The following is a 26,448-nucleotide window of genomic DNA, read 5'->3' on the forward strand; positions in this document are numbered from 1 at the left end:
AAATAAAGATATTAAGAATTGAGAATTCTTTCTCAAGAATTCTTGAGAAACCAAAATAGAGAATTCATTATCAGGAGATCTACTTTGAATGAAATTCTAAAGGGTGCTCATCAAGATCAGAAATGGTCCCAACAGAAGCTTGGAGAGGACAGAGGAATAAAAAACAACAAAAAGAAGGGTAAATATTGGGTAAATCTTAAATGACCATCAACTGTATAAGACTACTAATAATGTTTTATGGGATTTAATGGAATTAAAAATACATGATAAAAATAGTGTAGAATTCTTAGGATGGGCATTGGGAAAGGGGAGATAAAGTATTGTAAGTCTGTGGATTGTTGAGGTGAAGACAAAGGTATTGGTTCCTGTGTGTCTTTGATAAGTTTAAGACGTCTGTTTCAGTCTCTGGGGCAACCACTGAAACAACAGTGAAAACACTGTGTAACTGGCAAGCTAATAGGACAGTAGTAAAGCACTCTAAAGGAAGGTATGATAGATTTAGGCCCAGATTTATGTAAAACTTGCAGTAAGTGTAAATGGGTTAAACACTACCGTTAAAAACAGAGACTGGTAAATTGGATAAATAATATGAAATTGACAATAAGTATAAAGTTGTAGCTGCACACAAAGGACTGAGAACAGCCAAAGCAATATTGAGCAGCTGCGAAGTAGGAGGACACACTAGTGGCTATCCAGACCTCCTGTAAAGTTATGATGATTAAGTCACTGTGATGTCGGCTCAAAGATCGGCATACTGAGCAGTAGAACAAAATAGAGCCATTTAGACACTTGGTTTATGAAAAAGGTAAACCTGCAGCAGGCCAGTAGGTCCTGCCAGATCAGTTGGACAGCCATATTGGAACAAAAAAGAAAGCTGAACCTTGTTTTATATCGTAGGCATACATCAATTCCAGTTGAATTGGAGATGTAAATATGAAAGTTAATACAGTAAAGCTTCTATAAATTAACATGGACTAATATTTTTATCACTTTTATCACACATGAGAAGCATTTGTTAAATGGATTTCAAAAAGCATTGACTGTATAAAGGAAAAGATTGTGTATTTGGACTGAATAAAAGTTAAGAACTTCAGTTCATCGAAAAACACCATTAAGAGAGTGAAAAGGCAAGTCACAGAATAGGAGTAGATATTTGTAACATACAACCAACAGTGGGATCATCCAGAATATATAAAGGACTCTTAATAGATCAATTAAAAAAAAGATGAGCAACTCAGTTAAAAAATGAGCAAGGGATTTAATTTAAGCACGTATTCATAGAAGATCTCCAGATAGCCTTTAAAATACAAAAAAGTGCTGCATCTCAATAGTAATCAGGGAAATGCTACCTAGAACCTCAATGATGTAGTATTTATACCCTGCAGAATCGCAGAACTTGAGCCTGACGATACCAATTATAGTGATGCACTGTATGTGTGGTTGTGCAAGCAATTGTATACTGCTGTGGAAGTGAACATTGATGGGACCAATTTAGAAAGCTACGTGGAGTTTTCTGCTGAAATTGAGCATATGTATGGCTTGTGACAATTCCACTTCTAGGTATATGCCCCACAGAAATGTGTGCAGTAAACCACAATTACATACAATGAATAGATGCATCTCATAAATAATTTTGAGACAAGGAGAGCAAATTACAGTATATATTGTGTAACTCCTTATACATAAAACCTCAAAACCTACAAAACTATTTGTTGATGTTAGAAGTGTGGCTGATGCCTTTGGGAGGGGGTTTCTGATGTTAATGTCCTATTTTTTGATCAGGGTTTGGCTACCTAGGAGCAATCACTAAGATACATGATTATGGTTTATATGCTTTCTGAATTTATAAAATTTCAGTAAACATTTTCAAATATTTAATGAGGGATATAGATTTTCTTTTGTTTTGCTGATTTAGTCTTTTAAGGCCAGAGACTTGTAACTATCAGACAGCCTAACATCTATCAGGCTGTTAACTTCTGCAGACTGATTTTACTCCAAATACTGGTTTTAACCTTTTTTTTCTTTTCTTTTTTTTTTTTTGCCGAGGTTGGTCAGGAGCAGGTTTCAATGAGCAATGTCCAGTCAGGATGTTGACTTTGCTGATTTTGCCAATTATTAGCTTAACTTTATAAAGAATTACTGTCTTTTAGGTTGTGATAAATTGTGCCATTCCTAAAGGATTGAAGTACAATCAAGCTACACAGACCTTCCACCAATGGCGGGATGCTAGACAGGTGTATGGTCTCAACTTTGGCAGCAAAGAAGATGCCAATGTCTTCGCAAGTGCCATGATGCATGCCTTAGAAGTGTTGAATTCACAGGAAACAGGTAGGGTGTCCACGGGTTACCTGTTTCCTTGAACTGAAGTGCTGTGTATATATTAAACCAAGTCTTTTCTGACCAACTTTTAAATCATATATATATGTATTAATATTTGAAGTGATTCTTGAATTTGTTTTGTTTTCTACAAAAATGTGAACTTCTGTTTGTTGATGATGAACATTTACTCAAGAAGGATAATCTTATGAGACTGGTTAGTAGTTAGTAATTTTTTAGTGTTCTTATTTGAAATTATTTGTTTATTCTGATCTAGAACCTAAACTTTCATTGCAAGAACATGAGACTTAGAGATAAGCTGTGGACTGAATATGCATATTTGTCATCATCTTATTTTTTATGATGAAACACATGTTTTCTGAAACATGTTTTTTAAGCCACTACTGAGTCCATGAATTTCAAGGTCTAGGACTAGGTCTCCTTCCCAGTAGGTAAAAATTCCATTCTAAAACTTGTTTAAAGATTTTCAGAGTGCCCTCCGGTGGTATAAGCTTTGAATTGCATGTCGTCTGACACTGCATGGTGGTCAGAGAGGTGTGTAGAAATAATTCACTTAAAAACACACAGGATTTGAAAGTGTATACGTGTCACAGATGAGCTGTTTTTATTTTGACTTAAAAAATAGGAAAAATATGCCAATTTGTGATTATTTCTTTGGGGAGATAGGTTTAATATTCAGAAAATTAAGGTTATAATAAAGCAAACACGTATGATTACTCTTGCTTGCCTTTCTGTGTTTAGTAGCAACCTTATTGATATAAGCATGCCATAAATAAAGTTTATTTATATATTTTATCAGGAAGGACTTACATTAAATTTCAATATTTTGTTGAAAGTACAGAATTTCAAAACCTGTTATAGATAGTTTAAATTTTATTTATACCTTGCCCTATTCTAAAAATGTTTGAAGCATCTAGCCTATGTGTTAGTCTATTTCAGATGTGAATTTCAGGGCAAGAAGACACTTTGGAATCTTACTAAAACTACTTTATTATACCTATAGGTGGTTTTTCTTTTGAGGAAATTAATGTCTCTATAAATAATTTGTACATAACTCTCATCTATTTTGAGAAAATAAACCACTAGAACTTCTTCTAGTGTGTCACTCAATCTAGAAAATAGCACAGAAGTCTGCCTGTGTGTACAGACTTGTATGTACGTTGTTAAGTCACTGTACTTTGCTTTCAGGCATCAGTATTTTATCAGCATTCTCTTGTAGGTATAGAATTGCTTTTCTGTTACTTAGTTTTACCATAAGGAAGCAACTCTAATTGTTGTTCTTAATATTTTATTGAATAGATCAACTACATAATAAATAATTGAAGAGCCAAACTTTGGAGAGCATAGGTGACAATAACGTTTAGCTTCTCCATGTTTGGAACAGTCTAGCATTATTTTTATTTCTGAACTTTCAAAAGCTTGTCCACTGATCCTTAGAATTGAATGTTACTAATTTAAAGTGGTTAACATTATTGTTCATCTTATCAGTTTTTTTAACCAATTAGAAAAGGTTTTTATCAGTGTATAGTCATATAGTTTGTTTTCAAAATGCAGATGCTAATTAATGATTTTTTCTTTTGATCTTGATCTTTTGAAATTAAAGAGTCTTAATGTGGAGAGACTCAATTACATTGTCTATTGTAATTTCCACATTATAGAAAGTTTAATAAATGGGAAGATCGCCCATCATCTCATTAGCTATGCAAGCATTTTGTTAAGGCAGAAAAATTGAATAGATTCCTCTTAGATAAGTTTGAAGCTTATTCTCTTTCTTCTCTGTCACAGTCTCAACTTATCATGGGCTGAGGCAGGAGAGAGAGTGGTGGGAGAAGTTGGTCCATCCTAGCCATCTCCTTGCATCATGGCCCCAGTCACTGGCATAGAAGCTTTTGGTTCTGTGGCTTTTTCATCAGAGAAGGCAAAGCACATGAAATGTTCTTCATAGTCTGACTTACTTAGAAAATGACTGTTTTCATACATTAGTATAGTTAAACACTGTCTCCAGTTTTTGATAGCAATAATTGGCTTGGCATTGGAGGCATAAGGTGCTTCCCTGGTGGCTCAGCTGGTAAAGAATCTGCCTGCAATGTGGGAGACCTGGGTTTGATCCCTGGGTTGGGAAGATCCCCTGGAGAAGGGAAAGGCTACCCACTCCAGTATTCTGGCCTGGAAAATTCCATGGACTGTATGTATAGTCCGTGGGGTTGCAGAGAGTCAGACACGACTGAGCGAGTTTCACTGGAGTCATAAGAGGATTTAGATGCTGTGAATCTGAAGTGTCCTCAGGAAAGGATAAAAACTTTTCTGTAGATCTCAGTAGAATCGGTAAGAACTCCACCCCCAGTGTTAATTTTGTGAGTCCCTGCTATCCACATAAACAAACATACCCAATAATGTCACCTCTCATCTTGAACACGTCGTCCCTCTTCACAGCTGTTTGCTTTGGATTCATAGCCAGTTGCTTGCTAAAACCATCTATTCTCTGCCTGCCAAAACCAAGTTGGGAACAGGTAACTTGCATGTCCCCTCCCTAAGTAAATAATATACCCTGTAAATCTCTGATCAGAAGCAAAAGAAACAAACTTATTCATAAAGGTAAAGTACCTGTAGCTAGTAGTCTGTTTTTACTTGGTGTCTTTCCACTTTTTAAAACCAGTTTTCCATATTGAATGCTTCTGGATTTTCTGTTTATTAGGTTTAATGTATTATTCATTGAATATTCGCTAGTCCTTTTTCGTGGTATTTAGGCTTTTTGAAGTTATGGTCACCTTTGTACAAAAAAAATCTTTTTCAGGTGCTTAGTGCATAAACAGACCAAGCCCCCCATCCCCACCCCCCACCCCCAAACAAAAAAAAGAAACCTGCAGAGATTCTCTGATTCATGTGGGAGTTGGGAGCCTCTGACCATGGGGACACCCATGTGGTTCCCCCGAGCAGGATTTGGAAATTACTAAAATCATCTTTTCTGCCAAAAAAAAAAAAAAATCGCAAAATTCTTCCTTTCTCTTTTCTTTGCCCCTCCACGTCTCTAAATCCTCAAACAAAATGCTCAAATTAAGGGAAAAAAAAACCGGCCTTTTGTATAGTTAGTCGTGATGACCTTTACAAGGTGTTCTGTGTGGATGTTTAATATTTCCATTTCTTTTATGAAAGGGGTGGGTGGCAGGAATGTTTTCCTTTATTTTGTTTTTAACTTAGTGTGCAATTATCTAATATACTGGAAAGTACAGAAGGTGCTAAATACAGTGAGTTATATTTGGAATTTAAGAAACAAGTCACATGTTCTAACAGTTTTGAAAAAGAGTTGAATTTAATGCTTTCTTGTATACCAAAAGCTAGTTTATCTGTTTCCTTTGCCTAATAGAAATGGACTCAGTTAAGTACATTCAAAATGTGTTATCCAGCCTGGTATTTTTTATTTCTTTATTATTTATCAAGTATATGTGTAGCAGTTTTGCAGATAATAGGCATGGATTATATAAAATATAAAGTCAGTCTTTTTCGTGATCAGTAGATGTAAACTTCCACAGTCTATTTCCTTTTGAAAAAGGTTTAAGTCATTTGAAAAGAGATAATTCTTAAAATCCATTTGTAAAAAGGGAAATCATATTGGTTTTAAGTAAGATTATTCTACTCCTTTTGTTCTGCTGAACCAAAATTAAGCATACCTTTCTAAGAGGAAAACCTTAAAATATTTTACCATTGTCTAAGACTGCTTTTGCTGGGTTTTATTTTGTATCTATTGAAAGCAAGAATATAGTCAAAGACAACCTCCTGTTGGGAATTTTCCTTAGAGCTTATAGTTAAATATTTATGAAGACTGAGATTCCATTCATTTTTTTAATTGGTAATTTGGTCTGATAAACCTTTCATATGTGCATTTGTATGAGTTTTATCTCAGCATTTTAAAAATCTTTTTGACATATGTTTCAGAATTAACTGAATTTAAAATATCTCAAAAAGTTTCTAGAAATACTTCTTATGTTTATAGTGGCACTTTTATTTTTCAGACATCCAGAATGCCAGTATTAATGGGACCAATATTAAGGTTATGTCACCAAAACCGCCAAACATGTTTTGAGCATGGGTCCTGTGCTGGATACTGGAAATGATGCTAACATGATAAGGCCTATCCTCTGCCTTCTAGGATTTCTTAGCAAAATTAGAGTATGGTTTGTGACATGTGAATGAAGTATGCAGAAGAAAATTCTAGAGTAAAGGGAAGTTTTGTAGAGAAGATGATGTTTGAGCTGTCTTTTGAAGAATAAGTAGATGATAGAAGAACATTCTGGACAGGCTTGGAGGCATGAGAGCCTGGCACAGTTGGGAAACAAACAAGCGATGTGGTGGGCTTGGGCCAGACGGTTTCTATCTGAAAGGGAAGTTGCAAGAGATGAGACTGGGAAGGGCCTTGTGTTCTTGCTGGGCGGTGTGCAGTTCAGGATACTGGTCGGTAATGCGGTCTCTGAAACGTGCTGAATACTTTAGGACAAAAGTGATGGATTGGTAAGCATGTGTTTGTAGGCATGGAGATGAGTTTCAGATGCCATTGTGATAATACCAGTGAGAGTGATGAGTCCTGAAATGACACAATATGAGAAGGGAAAGGAGCAGAGTGGAGAGGAGGTGACAGACTTTTAGTGCCAACCTTGCCTGTGAAGGCATTGTTTTAGGCCTTCTACTTACATCCTCATTTAGTCCTTAAAGCAGTTCTGAGGCAGGAATAATAATCTGTTTTTAGGCACCAGCTTTGTGGCTGGTCCTAATTGGGCACATTTATTACCGATAATCTGTATAACACTACAGAGTTGCTGGTATTAAGCTTGTTTTTGACATAAGGTTCGGAGAAGGCAATAGCACCCTACTCCAGCACTCTTGCCTGGAAAATCCCATGGATATAGGAGCCTGGAAGGCTGCAGTCCATGGGGTCGCTAAGAGTCGGACACGACTGAGCGACTTCCCTTTGACTTTTCACTTTCATGCATCGGAGAAGGAAATGGCAACCCACTCCAGTGTTCTTGCCTGGAGAATCCCAGGGACGGGGGAGCCTGATGGGCTGCCGTCTATGGGGTTGCACAGAGTGGGACACGACTGAAGTGACTTAGCAGCAGCAGCAGCAGAAGACATAAGGTTGGGGCTTAACAAAAGGTCTCTGGACTGGCTCAAGAGCCCACAGCAAGACAGTGGCATAAATGGCCATTTGTACCCTGATTTAGTTTTAGCATTCACCTTTTTTCCACTGTGTCCATGAGATGTAATGGATAGGTCAGGAAGAAGAGGATGCTGTTCTAAGACAGTTACCAGATTGTGTCATTTTGGGCAGTCAGGGAAAATGGATTCTAAAGGTGATCTTGGATATAGTACTTTGCACTTCTAACTTTCCTTAATCAACGGTCTTATCAGAGAAGTAACATTGTGAAACATAGAACTGTAGCTGCTCGTCAGGATTAAATGAGTAAGAGGTTTGGAGGCTGCGTGGGTGGGACAGCCTTTTTCTGGTTGCTTCCTTCTCTAACTTACCTCTTCACACCCTTCCACATTTATAAACTCACAATCTCTATAAAAACATGAGGTTAGTCTACCAGTATTGTCACCCCCAGTTTCTAATTAAGAAGACTGACACAGAGAGGTGGGACTTCGCTGAGGTCATATATACCTAGAAAGGGAGGCTCAACTGGGATTGGATTTTACTGACCTTCAGGAGATTTCTTTGTATTTGTTTCTCTGCATTTAAGCTCAAGATCTTCAAAGCATATTTTAAAAGGCTTTTGAGGGATGTCCGTTTAAGGTGAGAAAATCGGAAAGAGAGAAACTTTCATTTACTTTTTGTTTTATTTTTGGGGGGGTAAAATTTTATGGTCTTTCATTTTTGATTTAGTGGAAAGAACTTAGGTTTGGAGGTGAAAGACTCCAATTTTGACTTCTCCCCTGGCAGGTTGCTTTCTCTAAAGCTGTTCCCTTCAATGAGGAAACATATAAAGGGATCCTTATAAAAGGATCATGAGAATACCTGTGTTACTGTATCCTAGGGATTAATTGAGGTAAAGGGATTAGTATTTTTAAACTATAGGATATTATTTTTTAATGCTAATACTAAAAAATACACAGAAAATTCTGTGTGGATTAATTTTCTTAGAGGAATAAAAGTAGTAGACAGACTTTGAAGTTTTCTGCAACCTCTTTGTCTTTACTGCCTGGTAAAGATATACCATGTTATGTTTCCTCATAGAAAATCAATTAATTTATCCATCATCTGATACATACATGACAGGGGAAAATTAGACTCAAATCTTGCCCTCAAGGATTCTTCTACTCTTGCAGGAGAGATAAGACACAATCTTAATCCAAAAGAGAGAGTTGTCTGTGAGATACAGATAAAATCCTTTGAGTATGAGGAGGAGAATTGTTCCATTGGAACAATTGAGGAAAGTGTTAACAATGAGATGGATTTTGAACTGATTTTGAAAGATAGATAAAAGAGGGACATAAGGGGGAAAGGCACATCTATCCGGCCCAGGAAGTAGTGTAGGAGTACAAAAGTGGAAAAATGAGCTTGTTTGTAGAACAGGAGTTATTTGATTGGCCTGATAGGGAATAAAGTCAGAAAGATAGGTCTGACCAAAAAGGGCCTTTGAGAGCTGTGGGTGATAGAGATTGAGTGTACGTTTTTGAGCAAATGGAATGATGTGAACAAAGCTGTACTTCAGAAGGCCAGCAATGGTTTGAAAAGGGAGCTGCTGGAAACTGAGACAAGCCTTAAGTTGCTGAGTAAAGGCAAAAATAGTAGGAATAGAGGAGAAAATTCTAGTAGGAGAGGGATAGGAAATCAATATTGTATGAGTACTTCCTCCCCTTACACAACTTTTCCTTTTACGAAAGAATTCTGGCTGCAGATTTTCACATGAAAGCAGTAGAAATCTCTGGGAGAGTATCGTATCTGTTTGCCGATAGTGTGGTACCTACAATAATTTCTACTTATGAAAAAAGTCAGTAGTTGGGGAGAAAGAGGTGAAAAATGAAAATGCTGTTCAGCATGAGTTTGAATTTTTACTGTGAACCAGAGTCCAAGTTTTAGAAAGAATGGTACATGGACACAGATTTGTCTTCAAATAGCTTTTAGAGAGCAAATATGTTAAGCCCACAGTTCAGTAATTTATTAACAGAGTTCGCATCCATGTTATATATGAATGTCCTTTTCTTTGGGAGATAATTCTGTTTGAGTTAGAACAATGGTTTTCAACTTGTTACAAAACTAATACAAAACAACTGATACACTTTTGAGATAATTTTCAGTGTTTTGGAAAGCTAAATAAACAATGTACATCATACATTCCAGCGATAGGATTATACCTCCTAAGTCAGATGTTAAACTTCTTTGTTGGGGACTAAAATTTGCCAGCTCTTTGTAGGGATGCTTATCTGAAACCAATCAGAAATCCTAATTAGCTGTTGTTGACACTTTGAAGAATTTCTGGATCTTGTGATTGTGCCACGATGCTGATAAGCAACATTAAATAGTCCTAGTACCTGAACTGAGGTCAACCAATTATGTATCTTTGCTTACTTAAGAAAGAACAAAGATTAATGATAAATACAGTTCCTTTGAACAAGCTCACTGTAAGTATCGAGTCCAAGGGGGTTAGCTAAAATAATAAAAGGGTTTCTAGCTGTTGAAAATGTTGAGAACTACTGAGTTAGGCATCTGGTTCGTATGCCCAACCTTTCTCATCCAGGGTTACGAGAGGGTTAAGCACTTATGCAAAATGACTTGGTGACTATTACGTTATAACATACAAATGATTATCTTTTATTTATAATAAAAGAATTAGAAAATATTTATTTCTGTGACTTTTAAGTTCCTGATCATTAGCTTTTTGGGAAAGCTGCTTTGTCTTGACTGTAACTCGAGTCTAATACTGTGTTTTTCTTAAGCACAGCTTCAGTCTTGTGTTGTAGAATTGATTAAATAACTAAAACAGACAAGATTTTTCTGATGAATCTGTGTTTCATAATTATAGAAAGTTATTTTAGCCTGAAGTTTGTTGTCAGACACTGTATTCTCTCTCATTCTTATTTCTCTGTTTCTTTGTCAGTTGGACCTCTTATTAATGTGTCTGATACAGGTCTAACTGGTGACTTCAGTTCTTTAGGCTTACTTTACAATAAACTTGAAGTTTAATTAATGGGGCTGCAGCAAACTGAGGATGTCATTCATGATTGTTTACACAGTTATTTTTGTGATTATTTTCCTGCATGAGAATAGTTATTTGTATACAATTACTTTACTTGTCTTCTTGGATTGTAATCATTATTTGTTGCCCGTAGGTTGGAGAAGCATTTGCTGGATGTTAGACAGTTGAAAGTTCTGATACCTTTTTGTCGGACTTTTTCATATTTAACTATGGATGTAAGAGATAGGGAGAAGCTTTGATAGAACAGAATCTGTCTCATTGTCCACTGATGCGAAGACTCAAATTGCAGGAACCACTTCTGCTCTTGTGAGACCAGTTACAACAGTTGTAGCCAAACCTGTTCACAACTTTTACAGTTTAGTGTTTTTCCAATTGAAGTATAATTGATTCACAATATTGTACTAGTTTCAGAGTCACAGCTTAATTTTGGACATACTTTGATCAGTGTGTAGATGATAGTGTATACTGTTGGTTTGCTCGTGTTTGTATTCAGCAGAGAGCATGTACACGCTGGTGCAGTGCCTCTGAATTAACACTGGGCATTCCTGTTGGTATGGATAGCAAAATTCTAATTAATTCTAGTTAATCTTCTGAAGATGGTATTAAATGGTGATCTCTTTAACATCTGCTATTGACTTCCCTGCTGGCTCAGATGGTAAAGCATCTGCCTACAATGCGGGAGACCTGGGTTCAATCCCTGGGTCGGGAAGATCTCCTGGAGAAGGAAATGGCAACCCACTCCAGTATTCTTGCTTGGAAAATCCCATGGACGGAGGAGCCTGGTAGGCTACAGTCCATGGGGTCGCAAAGAGTCGGACATGACTGAGCGACTTCACTTTCACTTTCATACATACATAAGTAGCTCAGACAGTAAAGCGTTTGTCTACAATGCGGGAGACCTGGGTTCGATCCTTGGGTAGGGAAGATTCCCTGGAGAAGGAAATGGCAACCCACTCCAGTACTCTTGCCTGGAAAATTCCATGGACGGAGGAGCGTGGTGCAGGCTACTGTCCACGGGGTTGCAAAGAGTCGGGCACGACTGAGCGACTTCACTTCACATACATATATAAACAGTGTCACAATATTACATATATATAGACAACATATTATTATATATATATAATATGTGATATTATTTCATTAACCCGTTAAAAATTCCTAAGAGGTAGATGGTCTCATAAAAGAGGGAAAACCACAATGAACTGAATTGCTTGTACTCCAGATAAGGTACTTAGGTTACATGATGCTAGAGAAACAGAAATGAATGGTTCAAAATTGTTGACCTTAAGAGGCTATTGTGTAGAGAAGATAAGCCATGGTCAGAAATACCTGCAAGACGGCGTGAGAACCATGAATGGTACAGAGTGGTAATTAGGAAATGAGATAGGCAAATACAGCACGCTACTCATGTAAGGATACCAGAAATAACTCCTGTGAAGTAGACCTGCTATTTCTGTAAGCTTTTGCAGTTTCTGAGATGATTCACCTGAGGAAACTAGTGGCTTCTGTTTTCTGGAAATTTTCAGTGATAATTTGGCTGTGAAAGTGCCATTCATATAAGAAGAAATGCATCTTTATTAAGGAATTTCCTATGCAAATACTGTCCTGATCTTTACCGTGATAATACTGTATTAGACACAAAGAATTACTTTACCTTGTTCAGACTTAAACTCACACTGGTCTCCGTGGATTTAACATTTTTCTTAAGTCACAGAACCATACACCCCGAGTTTGAAGGTACTGACTGGATGACTGATGTCAGTTCCTGGAAACAGGTCTCTAGTGTCTTCTGCAGATAATACTAGGGAATGACCATAGGAGGTAGATTGGATTTTTGTGTATACCAAATGGCCTTGCAGTGGCTTTTTGTTGCTCTTAGAACAGAATACAGGCTTCTTACCAGAAATCCGGATTCCTTCATGAACTGGCCCCTCTTGACTCTGCATTAACTAAACATGCTCCCTGATTCAGATCCTTGCACCTTCTATTCCTTCTTTCACCATGGTGAGTGTTTTCAATAACTTTTTTGTTTTTGGTGATTTATATGTTTATTACCTAAACCAGTCTTTCCCAGTGGGCTGAAAATTGCGCAGGGGAAAGGATTTTGTTGTCAAAAACACTTTAAAATGATTTGTATAAATAAATTTGGAGACAGTCCTAATACAGTGACAGTTACTGGCAGATTTTATTTGCATATAAAGATCAAATTATTCAAAGTGTCTTCTGCTGAAGGCCAAAAGATACATGCATTCATACATTTTTAAATGTAGCCTACAATCTTATTAATCTGGACTAATATATGATATATAAACATCTCTCAAGTATATTTAATACAGTAGTAGTAATTTACAGTATTTTTACATGAGGAGATGTTTGAGTCTCTAGAGTTTTGTTCTGAGGAAGCTAGTACTATTTTTCTGCTCCAAAGGGTTGCTGTTCTTTTGGGGAAACCAGCTTGAATTTATATCTTTTCCTTCTTAAGTAGGTACTTTTGCCTCAGTTTGGGTAGTTCAGTTTTATTTTCAAGTTATCATAACCCAGGCAAGAGCTAGGTTTTTAGGACTCTGGTATTTCCACATTGTCAGTTAGTCCAGCAATTATTTCTCTGGCAGTATTTACTCTTTTATTCATTAAAGCATAAATTAGAACATGTATCATTTTAAAAACTTCCCATGAGTATTTCTTGTGTATTTCCTCTTCCTGTGAATAGTGATGGTGTGGTCCCTGTAGTCAGCTTGTAGAGTCTTGACTTGCTAAAAAACAAATTCAGCATGAAGTTGTTGCCAGAGGAGATTCAGCCAGATTGCCTATCTAAAGCCACCTCCCTGTTTCCTAGAGTCGCCCCTCCCTTTAATAGTTCTGTGCCCTGCCTTCTTATGGTTCTTGGTCATGAAGGTTGTAGAAATAACTTGCCTTCACCTGAATGTCTTCACACTGGGTTTTTCCTTGCTTTTTTAAAAGTTGATTTTCTTTTTCCTGGAAACTTGAGGGGTCCCAACCTTATAATCTGTTAAAAACTTTAGATGTATATTTCCAGGGTATTCAGGGATTTCTTTAAATTATACTGAACAAGGCTTTATAGGAATCCCTATTTACCCATCCACATAAAGGTTGTTTTTCAGTTGAAGACAGTTTTCTTTCCCTGACTTTTGTTTAAATATTTCTGGTGTTGTGTAAATCTCCTGCTTCTTAATTATAAAATTATATACAGATTCGTTCATTCTCATACTTATTCTCTCCCATTTACATTGTTTAGATGGATTCTTGTATGTAAAGGTACTTCTAACATAGTAGGCCTTCAGCGGGTTTTGGTTACATTGCATTGGTTTGGTAAAACTCCTGTTTAGTTAAACAGGTTTATCAGTCACCTGTGTGTATGTGCTCAGTCACTCAGTCGTGTCCAACTCTTTGTGACCCCATGATCTGTAGCCCGCCAGGCCCCTCTGTCCATGGAATTTTTCAGGCAAGAATAGTGTGGTGGTCTGCCATTTCCTCCTTGAGGGGATCTTCCCTACCCAAGGACTGAACCTCTGTCTCCTGCGTCTCCTGCATTGTCAGGTGGATTCTTTACCATTGCACCACCTGGAAGTCCCCTGCTGATCACCTACAATGTGCTGAACACCATGCTGGTTGCTGGTAATTGGGAAGATGAATATTACCTTTGAGCATCTTGAGGTCTAGTGAGGCACACAGCTGACTCTAGTACGTGATATAAAGGGAAATTCATCAGTCACACAGTGAATTGTAAAGACCTTAAGCTGGGCCAGTTTTGATGTTTCATAGTGTGTTTCCTTCTGGGCTGTGGCTGGTATGGAAGTTTTCTTTTTCCCTTCCCCCTGTTTTATTTTTAAATAACAGTGTATTGCTGCTGCTTTTGTATAATAGTTCATTTTTAGAGAATGAATAGTAGTAAAAGACTGAGATTTAGTGAAAAATGTCTGATGAAGAAAATAAAAACTATAGGCCTACAGGTTGAACTAAGATAACTAAGACTATCATTTAAAGTATGATAATAAGTATTTTGTATAGTTTTCCAGAAAAAGAAGTTCTTTATTGAGTAACATCTATGGATCCTTAAGACTGGGAATATGGCACTCCTAATTTAAAGTTTGCTAAATTTTTTCGTAAGTTCAACAGTGTAGGTGTTGGCTTTTTTCATTTTCTTTGTTTGTCTCAGTACACTGATGTTTTGTCTAAATAACATACCCTCATGCTTGAATTGTTGTATCTAATTTAGGCCTACTGATTATTAGATATTATCTTTTTTAAAGAGTAGTGAAATCAAAGATACATATTGTTACAAATATAATTACATTTCAGAGACTGAAGTTAATGAGTTTAGTTTGTAGAATAAGTTTTTATGTCCTTACTGACAGCCCACACCAATAACTTTTATATTTAATTCTATTTCATAAACTCCATGTCAGGTTAACAAACCCAATTTATTTTATTATATATTGAACAAAATTACTCTTTCAGTAAAATTTTACTTAATTTTGAGTTTCAAAAAGTAAATGTGGACATCTTTGTCATTTAAGCATCAGCTTTCCTGAGTTGTTTTAGATAGAAGTTGCTTCTTGGTTTCACCGATGAAGTGTCATGAATTATTGTGCAGAGAAAATGAGAAGGGAAGGGCAGTAGGGTTCCCAGAGAGGAGATAACTGTTCGGGCTTAACTAGGACAGGCCTGGTTTTGTATGAACCTTCCTGAATGGGTATGTATTCAGAGTCATGGCCTAACAAATGCCTTTGACTGTTTATTCCCCCTGAAGGACAAGCTGGTGGCAGAGAAATCTTCCCAGGCCAGCTCAAGTGTTTGGGAAGGATACCCAAGTGCTGGCTCTGCAGTCCTTCCAGACACCTGGGGTCACGCTGGTATTGTTAATCAAGTCACTTCCCTCATTGTGTACATCCAGTTCTCACGTCAGAACCTAGAGCCAGTTAGAGCTCCACCGATGGCAACTGCTCTTGGCAAAGAGCTCAAATTTCCAGCACAGCATTTTGCTCTGATTTTTTTTCTAATCAAGAAGTTACGTGCTTATTATAAAGTTTAAGCAGGATGGAAGAGCATAAAGAAGAAAGTAAAAATATCTAAAATCTTACCACCCAGAGGTAATTACATTTAATATTATCCATAATAGAAAAGTAATAGGCATTGAGATACTTTTCAACTTGGTCTTTCAGTTCCAAGAACACGAGCATGACAGGGCACTTCCCTTCCTCCCCCATTAACAGCTTTATTGAGCTTTACTTCATACACCATACAGTTTACCCATTTAAAGTGTACAATTCAGTGATTTTTAGTATACTGATAGAAGTGTATAACTATCGCCATAATCAGTTTTAGAGCAGTTTGATCACACCATTAAGCATTATCACCATTCTTACCCCCCACACCCCAGGTGGCTCAGTGGTAAAGAATCCACCTGCCAACTCACTGCCGTATTCATGCCTGGAAAATCCTGTGGACAGAACAGCCTGGCAGGTATAGCCCATGGGGTCACAAAGAGTCAGACATGACTGAGCAACTGAGCATGCACACACCCTTACGTCACCCCATTCCTTCATCCCTCCCAGCTCTTGGCAACCACTAACCTGTTTTCTGTCTCTATATATTTGCCTGTTCTGTACATTTCATATAAATGGAATCATACAACATGTGATCTTTTGTGACTGGCTTCTTAGCACAACTTTTTCACAGTTCATCTATTTTGTAGCATGTGTCATGCATGGCAGTTTGAAAAGTAAATCATTAGCACATATTTATAAATCTAGGCATACTTTCTAAATTTTAACAGCTGAGTTTCTCATTTTAACAATTTATTTTCATGTGTTAAAGTTGTATACAGTGAAAGTAATGATTAATTCTGAACATTTTAAAAATAAATAGGTTATAACCAAAGCAGAAAGGCTTCCTCATATTTTTTATAAAACCCAACATGTTAAAATGTGGTAAATGGTGTAAGGTAGAATCGTGTAGTGGTTTTCTGTGTCAAATTGATTGTATATAGAGAAGAATGCTGGACCATTTGTGAAATCTCTTAGGTTTATTGTCTTGGCTCTCAGGCACATTTTCTTGCCCAGCATTGTCCTGCCTTCACTTTTACCCCCATATCCAAGAACATTAGCTTAGAAACTTCATACTTTTTTTTTTAAACTTCATACTTTTTTGATTCTCCTCTCTTACAAAAGTAGGGAAGAACAGACATGGTCTTTGAAAACTTCTGTGTTGCACTTTTAGAGTGAAAACAGTTTTCTTAGTTAAAAGAATTTCACCTCTTCACTTAAGGATGAGGGAACGAAATTGTGTGAATTTCCTTACGAACGTTTTGAGGTTCTCATATTATTAGATGCTACCTCCCATCCCCAGGTGAGCCTGGCCCGTGGAATTGGGCCCCATCCCCTCCCTCTTCTCCCTCCCACTTTGCCTAATATTAATGTTGCCTAAAACTTTTAAGTCTAGGCAGATTCTTCACATTTCTTAGAAAATTTAGTATTACCCAATTTTGTATTTGTACTTAATTATCTCCTTTCAAATTTTTGAAGTGGAAAATCTTTAAAAACATAGGTAATTAATAAAACTTGAAACAGGAAATAAGAATGCCTAGGAAAGGAGGGAGAAATAATTATCTTAGTTGTCTGGAGACTAATAGTAACTCCTGCTGACTACCAGAAAGTTCTAATCTTCAAAAAGGGAGCATACTGGTTGACCAAGAAGATCACAGACAGAAGACATGTGCACATAGGAGGAGCATACAGCTCATCTGAGAATTTAAAAGGCCAGCGTACCCAGAGAGAAACAGAGTATGAGTTGGATGAGTTAGGGTACAGTTACATCATGGGGAGAAAGCACTGGATTTTGGTATTTATCTTTAGATCAGTGGAAAGCTATTGAAGAGATTTTACTAAGGGAGATGATTTGATCTGGTTTAGTTATTAAGCATTACTGGTTTCTGTGGGGGAGGGGAGAGGTAGGACAATCAGGATGAACAGATTAATTAGGTGATGCCATATATAGGCTAGTGATAGTGATGGTGTTAGTAGCTTCTGTGTCTGACTCTTTGCAACCCCGTGAACTGTAGCCCACCAGGCTCCTCTGTCCATGGAATTCTCAAGGCAAGCATACTGAATTGGGTTGCCGTTCCCTTCTCCAGGGGGTCTTCCCAACCCAAGGATCGGACCTGAGTCTCCTGCATTGCAGGCAGAGTCTTTACCTCTTAAGCCACAAGGGAAGCCCCATGTAAAATAGTCTAGGCTGGTGTATTTTATGTCCCTAAATGCATGTGTATTTATAGTTTATGTTCAGTATTGACATGTTGAATACATTATAAAATGTGAAATTATAGAAATATAAAAAGAATGAGAAAAAATGAACAGAAGTAGAAGTACTACTATTTTCTTTCCCATCGCAGGGTATGATTAGTATTCTGGGATATGAACCCCATTTTGCAAATCAAAAGATCCTGAATCAAAACAAGAGATCATGGAACATGAACAGTGACAGTGGAGATGGTTTGGAGAGAGAAATGCAGAGATTGTATTCATAGGACTTGGAAATAGGTTGAATAGTAGTAATAGAGGGAACGGAATCCCCAGGTGGCTCAGTAGTAAAGAATCCACCTGCCAGTGCAAGAGCCACGGGAGACTTGGGTTTACTCCGTGGGTTGGGAAGATTCCCGTGGAGGAGGAAATGGCAACCCACTCCAGTATTCTTGGTGGAATAATCCCATGGAGTGAGGAGCCTGGAGGGCTCCTTCCATGGGGTCACAAAGAGTAGGACACCACTGAGTGCACAATAGAAAAAAGAGGTGAAGAGAGCCCTAGATATCTGGTTTGCGTACCTGAATAGATTAGAGAGTTAACCAGATGCTGTAGTAATGAGCTCAACATCTTTGTTAAAGCATTCTGCCTGAACGTGCTGCTTTCTCTGAGCATATTCTTACTAATTTCTTAGTAAGGAAGGACAGGGAGGGGTGGGGTGGGGGGATGGAGGTGGTAAGGTGATTGATGGACAGGCCTTGATCTATGCTCAGGAGGAAGAAGCAGAGACACGAATGTTGGACATGAGTTACTCTTGCCTTTGGAAGTGTCATATAGACCCTGCAGCTTGACTCTTCAGTTTCTTTAGCTGGAGGTAGTCACTCATTCCACATCCAAAGGGCTTACAAAACAGGTGTTGGAATGATGCTGTTGCCAAAGCCTAATCAATTATCAGCAATTTATCAACTGTGAGCAGTCATCTTCATACTTGCTTAGAAAGAAATAAAATGCGTTTGAGGCCCTAATTTAGGGGAGAACTAAAGAAATGAAGAGGGGTGGGGAAACCCAACCATACAAACAGTTTTGCCTGAGACTCAGTAATTTAGAAAGAGAGTGGTGGCATTTTTTTCACTCATGACTATGGACATGTAATGTTTCATTTCCTGAGGTATGTAAGATTTTCCTTTGTTAAAAACTATATGTATTTTAAAACAGTTTGAAATTCTTTTGAAAATGTTTTAAAATACCACTTTAAAAATACCACACTTTGAGTAAAATTTACTATTTGTAATTCTCATGTCGTTTAGCACAGTGCCCTGCAGATAGAGTACATTTTTCCTCCCATTTTTATTGAGGTATAATTGACAAAATTGTAAGATGTTTACAGTGTACATCATGATGATTTGATACATGTATTAAGTTGTGAAAGGATTTCTTCCATCTGGTTAATGCAGCTATTGCATATTTATCTTTTCTGTTTGGTTGATTGGTGGTTTTGTTTGGTAAGAACATTTATGTTCTTTTCTCAGAAAATTTCAGTTATACAGTACATTGTTATCAACTATGTTTTACATTAGATCTTCAGTCTTTATTCATTTTATAGCTAAGAATGTGTATCCTTTTACCGGCCTATTATCGATCCACCCCACTCCCCAGCCCCTGGCAATCACTCTTCTACTTTCTGTTTCTGTGAATTTAGCTTTTTAGGTTCCACTTCCAGGTGATTCCATGCAGTCTTTTCTTTGTCCAGCTTATCACAGTTAGCATAATAACTTCAAGATCCATCCACATTGCTGCTAATAATAGTATTTCCTTTTTCCTATGGCTGAATAATATTGCAGTGTGTGTATATTAATATATATATATTAATATAGTGCATCTTCTTTGTCCATTCATGTGTTAATGAACACTTAGGTTGTTTTGTATCTCAAGTTTTGTGACTGTTGCTGAACTGAACATGGGAATGCAGATTATTTCTTCAGTTACCTGTGTTCAGTTCTTTTGGGAATATACCAAGAAGTGGGATTTCTGGGTTATATGGTAGTTCTGTTGTTAATTTTGGGGGAAATTTCAATATTGTTTTCCATAGTAGCTGCCCCAGCTTCTATTTCATGGTACCTACTTTTTGAAGAGAGGCAACCATACCACACTGCAGCGTCTTCCTTCATTCTATTCTAGATGTATTAGAACAAACACAAGCACATTTGCTTTCAGTCAGTTCAGTTCAGTCGCTCAGTCGTGTCTGACTCTTTGTGACTCCATGGACTGCAGCATGCCAGGCTTCCCTGTCATTCACCAACTCCCAGAACTTACTCGAACTCATGTCCATTGAGTCAGTGACACCATCCAACCATCTCATCCTCTGTCATCCCCTTCTCCTCCCACCTTCAATCTTTCCCAGCATCAGGGTCTTTTTCCATTGAGTCAGTTCTTCCCATCAGGTGGCCAAAGTATTGGAGTTTCAGGTTCAGCATCAGTCCTTCCAGTCCAAGGGACTCTCAAGAGTCTTCTCCAACACCACAGTTCAAAAGCATCAATTCTTCAGCACTCAGCTTTCTTTATAGTCCAACTCTGAACATCCATACATGACTACTGGAAAAACCATAGCTTTGACTAGACGGACCTTTGTTGGCAGAGGTCTCTGCTTTTTAACATGTTTTCCTGCCCTCTCACAACTGCTGACAGTAGCTCTTTGCAGTCATGATGATGATAACCTGGGGCCCTCGTGGTAGCCACTGCTAATTTGGATGCTGGTGCTGTGCTCACTCAACAGACCAGCTTTCCAGAGAGCACAAACCAAATGAAAACCAGCTCTAAGCAAACATTTTCTCATTTAATCCTCAGAAAAAATGCTGAGATGGTTAGTATCCTCATTACAAGTTGCTTTGAGATTAATTGCTGTGACACCTAAGGTTAAAAATGTGAATACTAAGAATCTACTGTACTAATTCTTTATAGCAGTAACAGTAATACTGATCAAGTGACATCTTGTCATTTTCTCCTAGTATCTCACCCAAGGTTTCTGTACTCCCCTGCTTGTACAAAACACCTAACGATAAAGTATGTTAAAGGGTGGAGAAAGCCTGAGGGATAGCTGTTTTACAAACTATTAGAAATATATGAACAACCATGACAAGACTATTTCACGGTCGGTGTAGCTAATAGAGATAGGTCATTTTTCTTTTCTTGAAGTCTAAAATAGAGGTTAAGTTTTGATTTTTTGATACATCTTAACCTCCTCAGTTCGTGTTTTCCTTTAGGGTCCATCCTTATTTCTCTAAGCCCTAAGCCTATTTTAATACGCTGATTTAAAGAGAAATGTCCCTTTTTTTCTTTTTCTAACTGAATTTCTTCAATCCGAACACTGAACCTTCTTTTCGCATATTCTATGCTCCTCCCTCAGTTGAGCAAAGAGTCAGCAGCATCAGTATTAAGCAGGAAGTGCTGTTAGCCTTATGCATATGATGGAATGAATAATTTAGTATCTTCGGGAAATGCAAACTGCAGTAGAACTCAATCTAGCTTATCAGAATTTAGATAGTTCTTTACAGGATGGTATGAAGTAAAAGTCAGTAGGAAAAAGATGTTTAAAGATACCAGGTTGCATAGAATATTGCATAATTGTTTAAATTGTCACGAGATTGGGAGTTTTGTGTCTTACGTGGTAATAATGTTTTACCTGCATTCTGACAAATGTCAGATGACTTTGCCAAAATGATTGGTAATGGAATGTGGCAGTTTCTTTGCTGTCAGAGACGAGATAATTTCTCAGGTTTTTCCTGTAAGTTTTTAATATTTTTCTTATTTTTTAATCCTTTAAATATAAATGAAAGGAACTGAAAGGTAAAACCTGAAGACTAGGCATGTTTATTTAATAAAGGCTTTATAGAAGTAGTCATTTACAGACATCGGTAAGACAGATCTTTTTTTTTTTTAAGTTTAAACTTAAAATATAATTACTGATTGGCATGATCTGATTAGGCTAGTAGACATTTTATATGTGTGCCTGTGGTCTTTTTTTATGTCATTACTGTAAATAATTGTGCATGCTACTTTAATAATAATTGATTGGGTGGGTGGAAGTACTTAGCAAAGGTGACATTCATTAGTCTTGTTTGTGTTTAAAAAATCTGCTGTATTTAATATCTTTAAAGCAAGATTTAAACTTAATTGGATTGTATTAAATCTAATTTCTATAAATGATAAAGATTTTCTTGATTATTTAAGATTTATTACCATTTGCAGGTGTATATTCTTAAAATATAAATTGGTTTGGTTCTGATTCTATGCAGACTTTTTTTAGTTAGCATATATTGTATTATTAAAGAATACAGTTTTAAGGGAAATACTGTCTTGTTTGCCTTTCTTCAGTCTTTCTTAAGTCAGTATATTTTTAACTTGTTCACTGTTTCTTGATTAATACTGATTGGAAGAGAAAATCTTTCCCAAGCTGAAAAGAATTTCTTTAGTATTTTATAGAAAAGTATTGATGTAAAGTTTTGAATGTTATTAATGTAAAACTAAAAGAAATTTAGTTTTGTTTTTCCCACCCTAATTTCGAGTGTCATCTTGCTTTTATAAAAACCTTTTCATAAATTATCACCTCCTCCTCATTGAATTTTTTCACTTAAAGAGAATTTATCTCGTTAATACTCAAAGTAAATTTTAGTGTAGATAGCCTAAATACTAAATGGCCTTTTGATGTGGCCACACATTTTTAGTAAGATTTTTTTTCAAATGTGTATGCATACACACGTGTTGAAGAAAAAGGAAAAGTAAAATGTGGCTTGATAAAACAATAATTTTGATGTTTTTCAAAGTGAAAAATGAAGATATTCTTACTTTACATCAATGAATATGTAACACTTTAATTGTTGGAGGCTGTTTAAAATGGCTTTGGTCTTTTTCAACTAGGAGAAATGAGTTCAGCTCATGTTAAGCTAATCATAAGCATTTCCCTTAAATTTTGTTCAGCTGCAGCTTCTTTTAAATGAGCAATACTGAAAGAGGGTAACTATCTTGAAATTAACTAATGGCCAGAGGTTTGACTCCGTGTATCTCAGATCCATTTACGTTTTAAGATAAATTGTAAAATGCAAATTGATGCGTTCTCTGATTGTGTAACTCAGGAAATAATTAAGCTGTAAGTGCATCATTTGATCTGTGGCTTATTATAGGGTTTTTCCACAAAAAAAAAAAAACACATAAAATTTTTTGAAAAAATTATGTCACAGAGTATGAGGGTCTAGCTAGGACGTATGTATAATACGTTTTGAACCTTTCAAAGCACCTTTTAGTTTATGTGAAGTTCTTCAGATGGCCCCGTTGTCTTTTGAAGCTTCTAACACCAAGGTGTCTGTTGCAGCCCAGAGCAAGGTTACTGCTACCCAGGACAGCACTAATTTGCGATGTATTTTCTGTGGTAAGCAACATTATGTTTACATTACTTTTTCAAGCTGTGGTACATACTACTTGCGCATTTCCATAACTTTTGTTTCCTTAGGCCATGGTCTGGTTTGTGGAATTTGGGATATACAGCAAGCTACTGTTTTATGTTGTGATATTTGTTGTGGTTCATGTAGGTGATTTGGTCAGCTTTTGAGTTGGCTTCCTAGCGAGGGTTTAGTTAAAATTAGGATCTCAGAACTAATTCTTGTTCACTTCTTCCAACATGAATGAGAGGGGTTTTTGTTTGTTCGTTTTTGTTTTTAACTACTTTGTTTGAGAGCAGTCTTTTAAATTAGAGTTTTAGAGGGAAAGTTTTATCCATCTTACTATGATATCAGGAATGTAATTGGGATTTACTGGAAGGGAGCGTTTGCTTAGCTTGAATTAGTTTCCAAATGTACATGTTGTGAGGCAGCTGTGAGCTCTTTCATGCTTTGATAGGTTGATTTTCTGATCGATAGCCTCCTTGATTCAGTAGGTTAGATATCTGTGGCTTAGGAGTGAATTTAGGCTTATAGTGTGTCTTCTTTCACTCTCACGCTCATATACACATGTGTGCACATATATGTGTTGTTTGCATGGACAAATCAGTTATGTCACTTAGCCTTTTTTCCACATTACAGTTAATCAAGTATATGCATATCCTTCTCCTTACTCTAGGATATATCTGCATATGTAAACATTTACACACACACACAGACATACATCTGAATTCCTTTTAGTTTCATTTGATTCTAAAACTTTGGTTTTGAAAACCCCAGTTCAAAAAGTGACTTTTAAATCTTACAGGCGCAGCAGCCCCCGCCTTTGACTCAGATATGCCTTTTTTACCACTATATACCTTAACTGGCCAGATTATTTTATGAGAGAGAGAATGATAAACACTACTAAAATGTTATATGAACAGTTCAGCTGTGTATCTTTATTTTATCCACGTGACTCAGAGTTTTTGATATGCTCCTTCAGTACTACTAATATTGTTTCTTTACCTATAAAGAGAATTGTTTTAAGGTTGATATACTTGCTGGTTTAGGCAAGGAAATATGTGTTATAAATTGCCCCCCAAAATGAAAATTCTGCTGCATTCCTTAATCACCTGAGGTTTTATTTTATGATTGTTCCAGGTGACAGTTATAGGAGTGGGCCTGTCATGCGGCCCTGTATAAACACTTCACTCCATCTCAGATTCCTCAGTTAATCCTTGCAGATTAAATGTTTAATTAGTAACTTTTAATTTTGATTTTTCTGCCTCCTCCTGGGGGTTCTTCCAGGCCATCTTTTGGACTAGCTGCAAGTGTGATTGTTCCTGTTTGTGTTATTAGGACTCTGTAGCTCTTTTTGAAAACTTACTTGATGTTCTATACTTTGCTACTTAACATGTGGGGTTTCACATGCAGAATAATAGATAGAGTTTACCTAGTTGCAGAATAATAGAGTTTACCCAGTTGCAGAGAAGAAAGAGATTTGGCCTTCATAAAGGTGAATTTTTTAAGCTGTAAAATAAAAGCAAATTTCCCCCATTATTACCTTTGATTGATTGAACTGTGTGCAAACAATATAATTACCACATTGCTAAGTTTAAACTTGATTGTATTGTGTATAATAACACTTATTTGTCTTTTAGTCCTGTGTTTTTAAGTAGTCTGTGGCTAAGTGTGAAACAAGATATGGGAAAATTAAAATGTGACAATAAGTGAAATGTGCTTTAGCCAAAACTCAGTACTAAAGTCAAGACTGAAATGCCATTCATTCCTGGTTTAGAGAGATGTTCTGTTCTGATTTCCATCATTTGTAAATTACTGTATCAGCGACATGGACACATTTTCTTTATTAGAATCAGTGATTTACATACTTTGCTACATGAATCCTAGCCAGGACACATTAAGACCAACTATTGTCTCTGGCTCTGGTAATAAAACAGAAAAAAACTTAACTCTCATATAGCTACTGTTCTTTATGATACTAGAGTAGGGACAGAGCAGGTTCACTTGTCTCTTCTCCCTTTTCCCTCCAAAAGAACTGTTGACTATCCTGTGATGCTCCTAAAATGTTGTTATTTAACCCACTTGTTAGAAAACTACCTTTTTTTTTTTTTTGGCATTCTCTGAGAACACAGATACTCATGTAGACATATGACCTGTGTGCAGTGACCAGTAGTTGTGTTACAGAAAGTACAGTGGCAGCTGACAGCCTGTACTCTCACCTGCTGCTTCATGTTGTGTGGTGCCTTTGGTATAATTTACCAACTGTGTAGCCCCGTAGAGTGTTGGACGAGAAGAAAGAATGTAATCGTGTACCTAAAGTTCATAATTTCCCTAGAACTCTTACTTAATCTCACAGTACATTTATATTATTTTTAAATGCACATACATTTCAATGTGCTTGTTAATTGTGAGTTGACTGTATTGATAAAGAGGAAACAAAATAACCAGATTAAATATGGATGTGAGAAAATGCTGGGGGAGGAGGCTTCTCCTTTTCTGTTCCCACCCCCACCCCTTTTAAAAAAAGTTTTTGGGAAGATAACCCATTATCACCAAGAACCATGTAGAAAAGAATTTTAAAGAGTGTCTTTTAGTTCTTGGATTCCTCCCATTTAAAAAGGATCTTCCTTGTTGTAAACTATTTTTATAATTAGCAATATAAGCCAGAACATATTACCCACATTTTTTAAAGCTCCTTTTAAAACAAGTTTGCTGAGTAAACTTAAAACTCAAAACTTAAAAAAAAAATCCAAATTAGTTTTTATGAATTGCTAAAAGAGAGCTTTCTCACATTCAGATTTTTTTGTGAGTTATATCAAACTTTGGTTAATTTAAAAAACCTTTAAATGAAATCAGTAGGATTGAGTTATTGACATCTTTCTCTTTGTGTTGAAACTTAACATCAAGAGCTTTTAATTGGTAAATTTAATCTATTAATATTATTGTTACAATAATAATTACAGTGCCTGGTATAGATGTGTTAGGATCAAATTTGAGATTGATGCCAAACAAATCCGACATTCACCTGATTAATTATTTGAGCCGCATGAGGTTTTAACTTAAATATCCAAACATTATTTTTGAAAATTGTTAAACCATGATGGTCTTGTGAGTTGCCCATGCTAAATACTCACATTTAATATTTTTTTGATAAATATAACTTTGGAAATACTGCCTCCGACTAGTTTATGTTTTCAAAAGTACCCTCCCACCTTGTTTGTCCCCGTC

The 26,448-nt window shown here is 36.6% G+C and overlaps 1 protein-coding gene across 25 annotated transcripts in view; it reads left to right on the forward strand.

The window, feature by feature from the left end:
• Nucleotides 1-26,448, forward strand: part of ENAH (ENAH actin regulator) — a 157,721-nt gene that overhangs the window by 87,887 nt on the left and 43,386 nt on the right. For 15 of the 25 annotated variants that reach the window (XM_086345121.1, XM_086345125.1, XM_086345132.1 and 12 more), the window contains one exon: nt 2,151-2,328. In XM_086345121.1, coding sequence (XP_086201247.1) covers nt 2,151-2,328 — 178 coding nt within the window. Of the gene's footprint in view, nt 1-2,150; nt 2,329-21,466; nt 21,570-23,153; nt 23,211-26,448 lie in introns of those variants that run through there. The other 10 variants (XM_086345117.1, XM_086345129.1, XM_086345133.1 and 7 more) reach the window with 2 other exon arrangements.

This window comes from Bos grunniens, chromosome 16 (genome assembly GCF_055505025.1).
Source record: "Bos grunniens cultivar Pamir isolate PY7600 chromosome 16, Bosgru_T2T1.0, whole genome shotgun sequence".
Classification (NCBI taxonomy): Eukaryota; Metazoa; Chordata; class Mammalia; order Artiodactyla; family Bovidae; genus Bos; species Bos grunniens.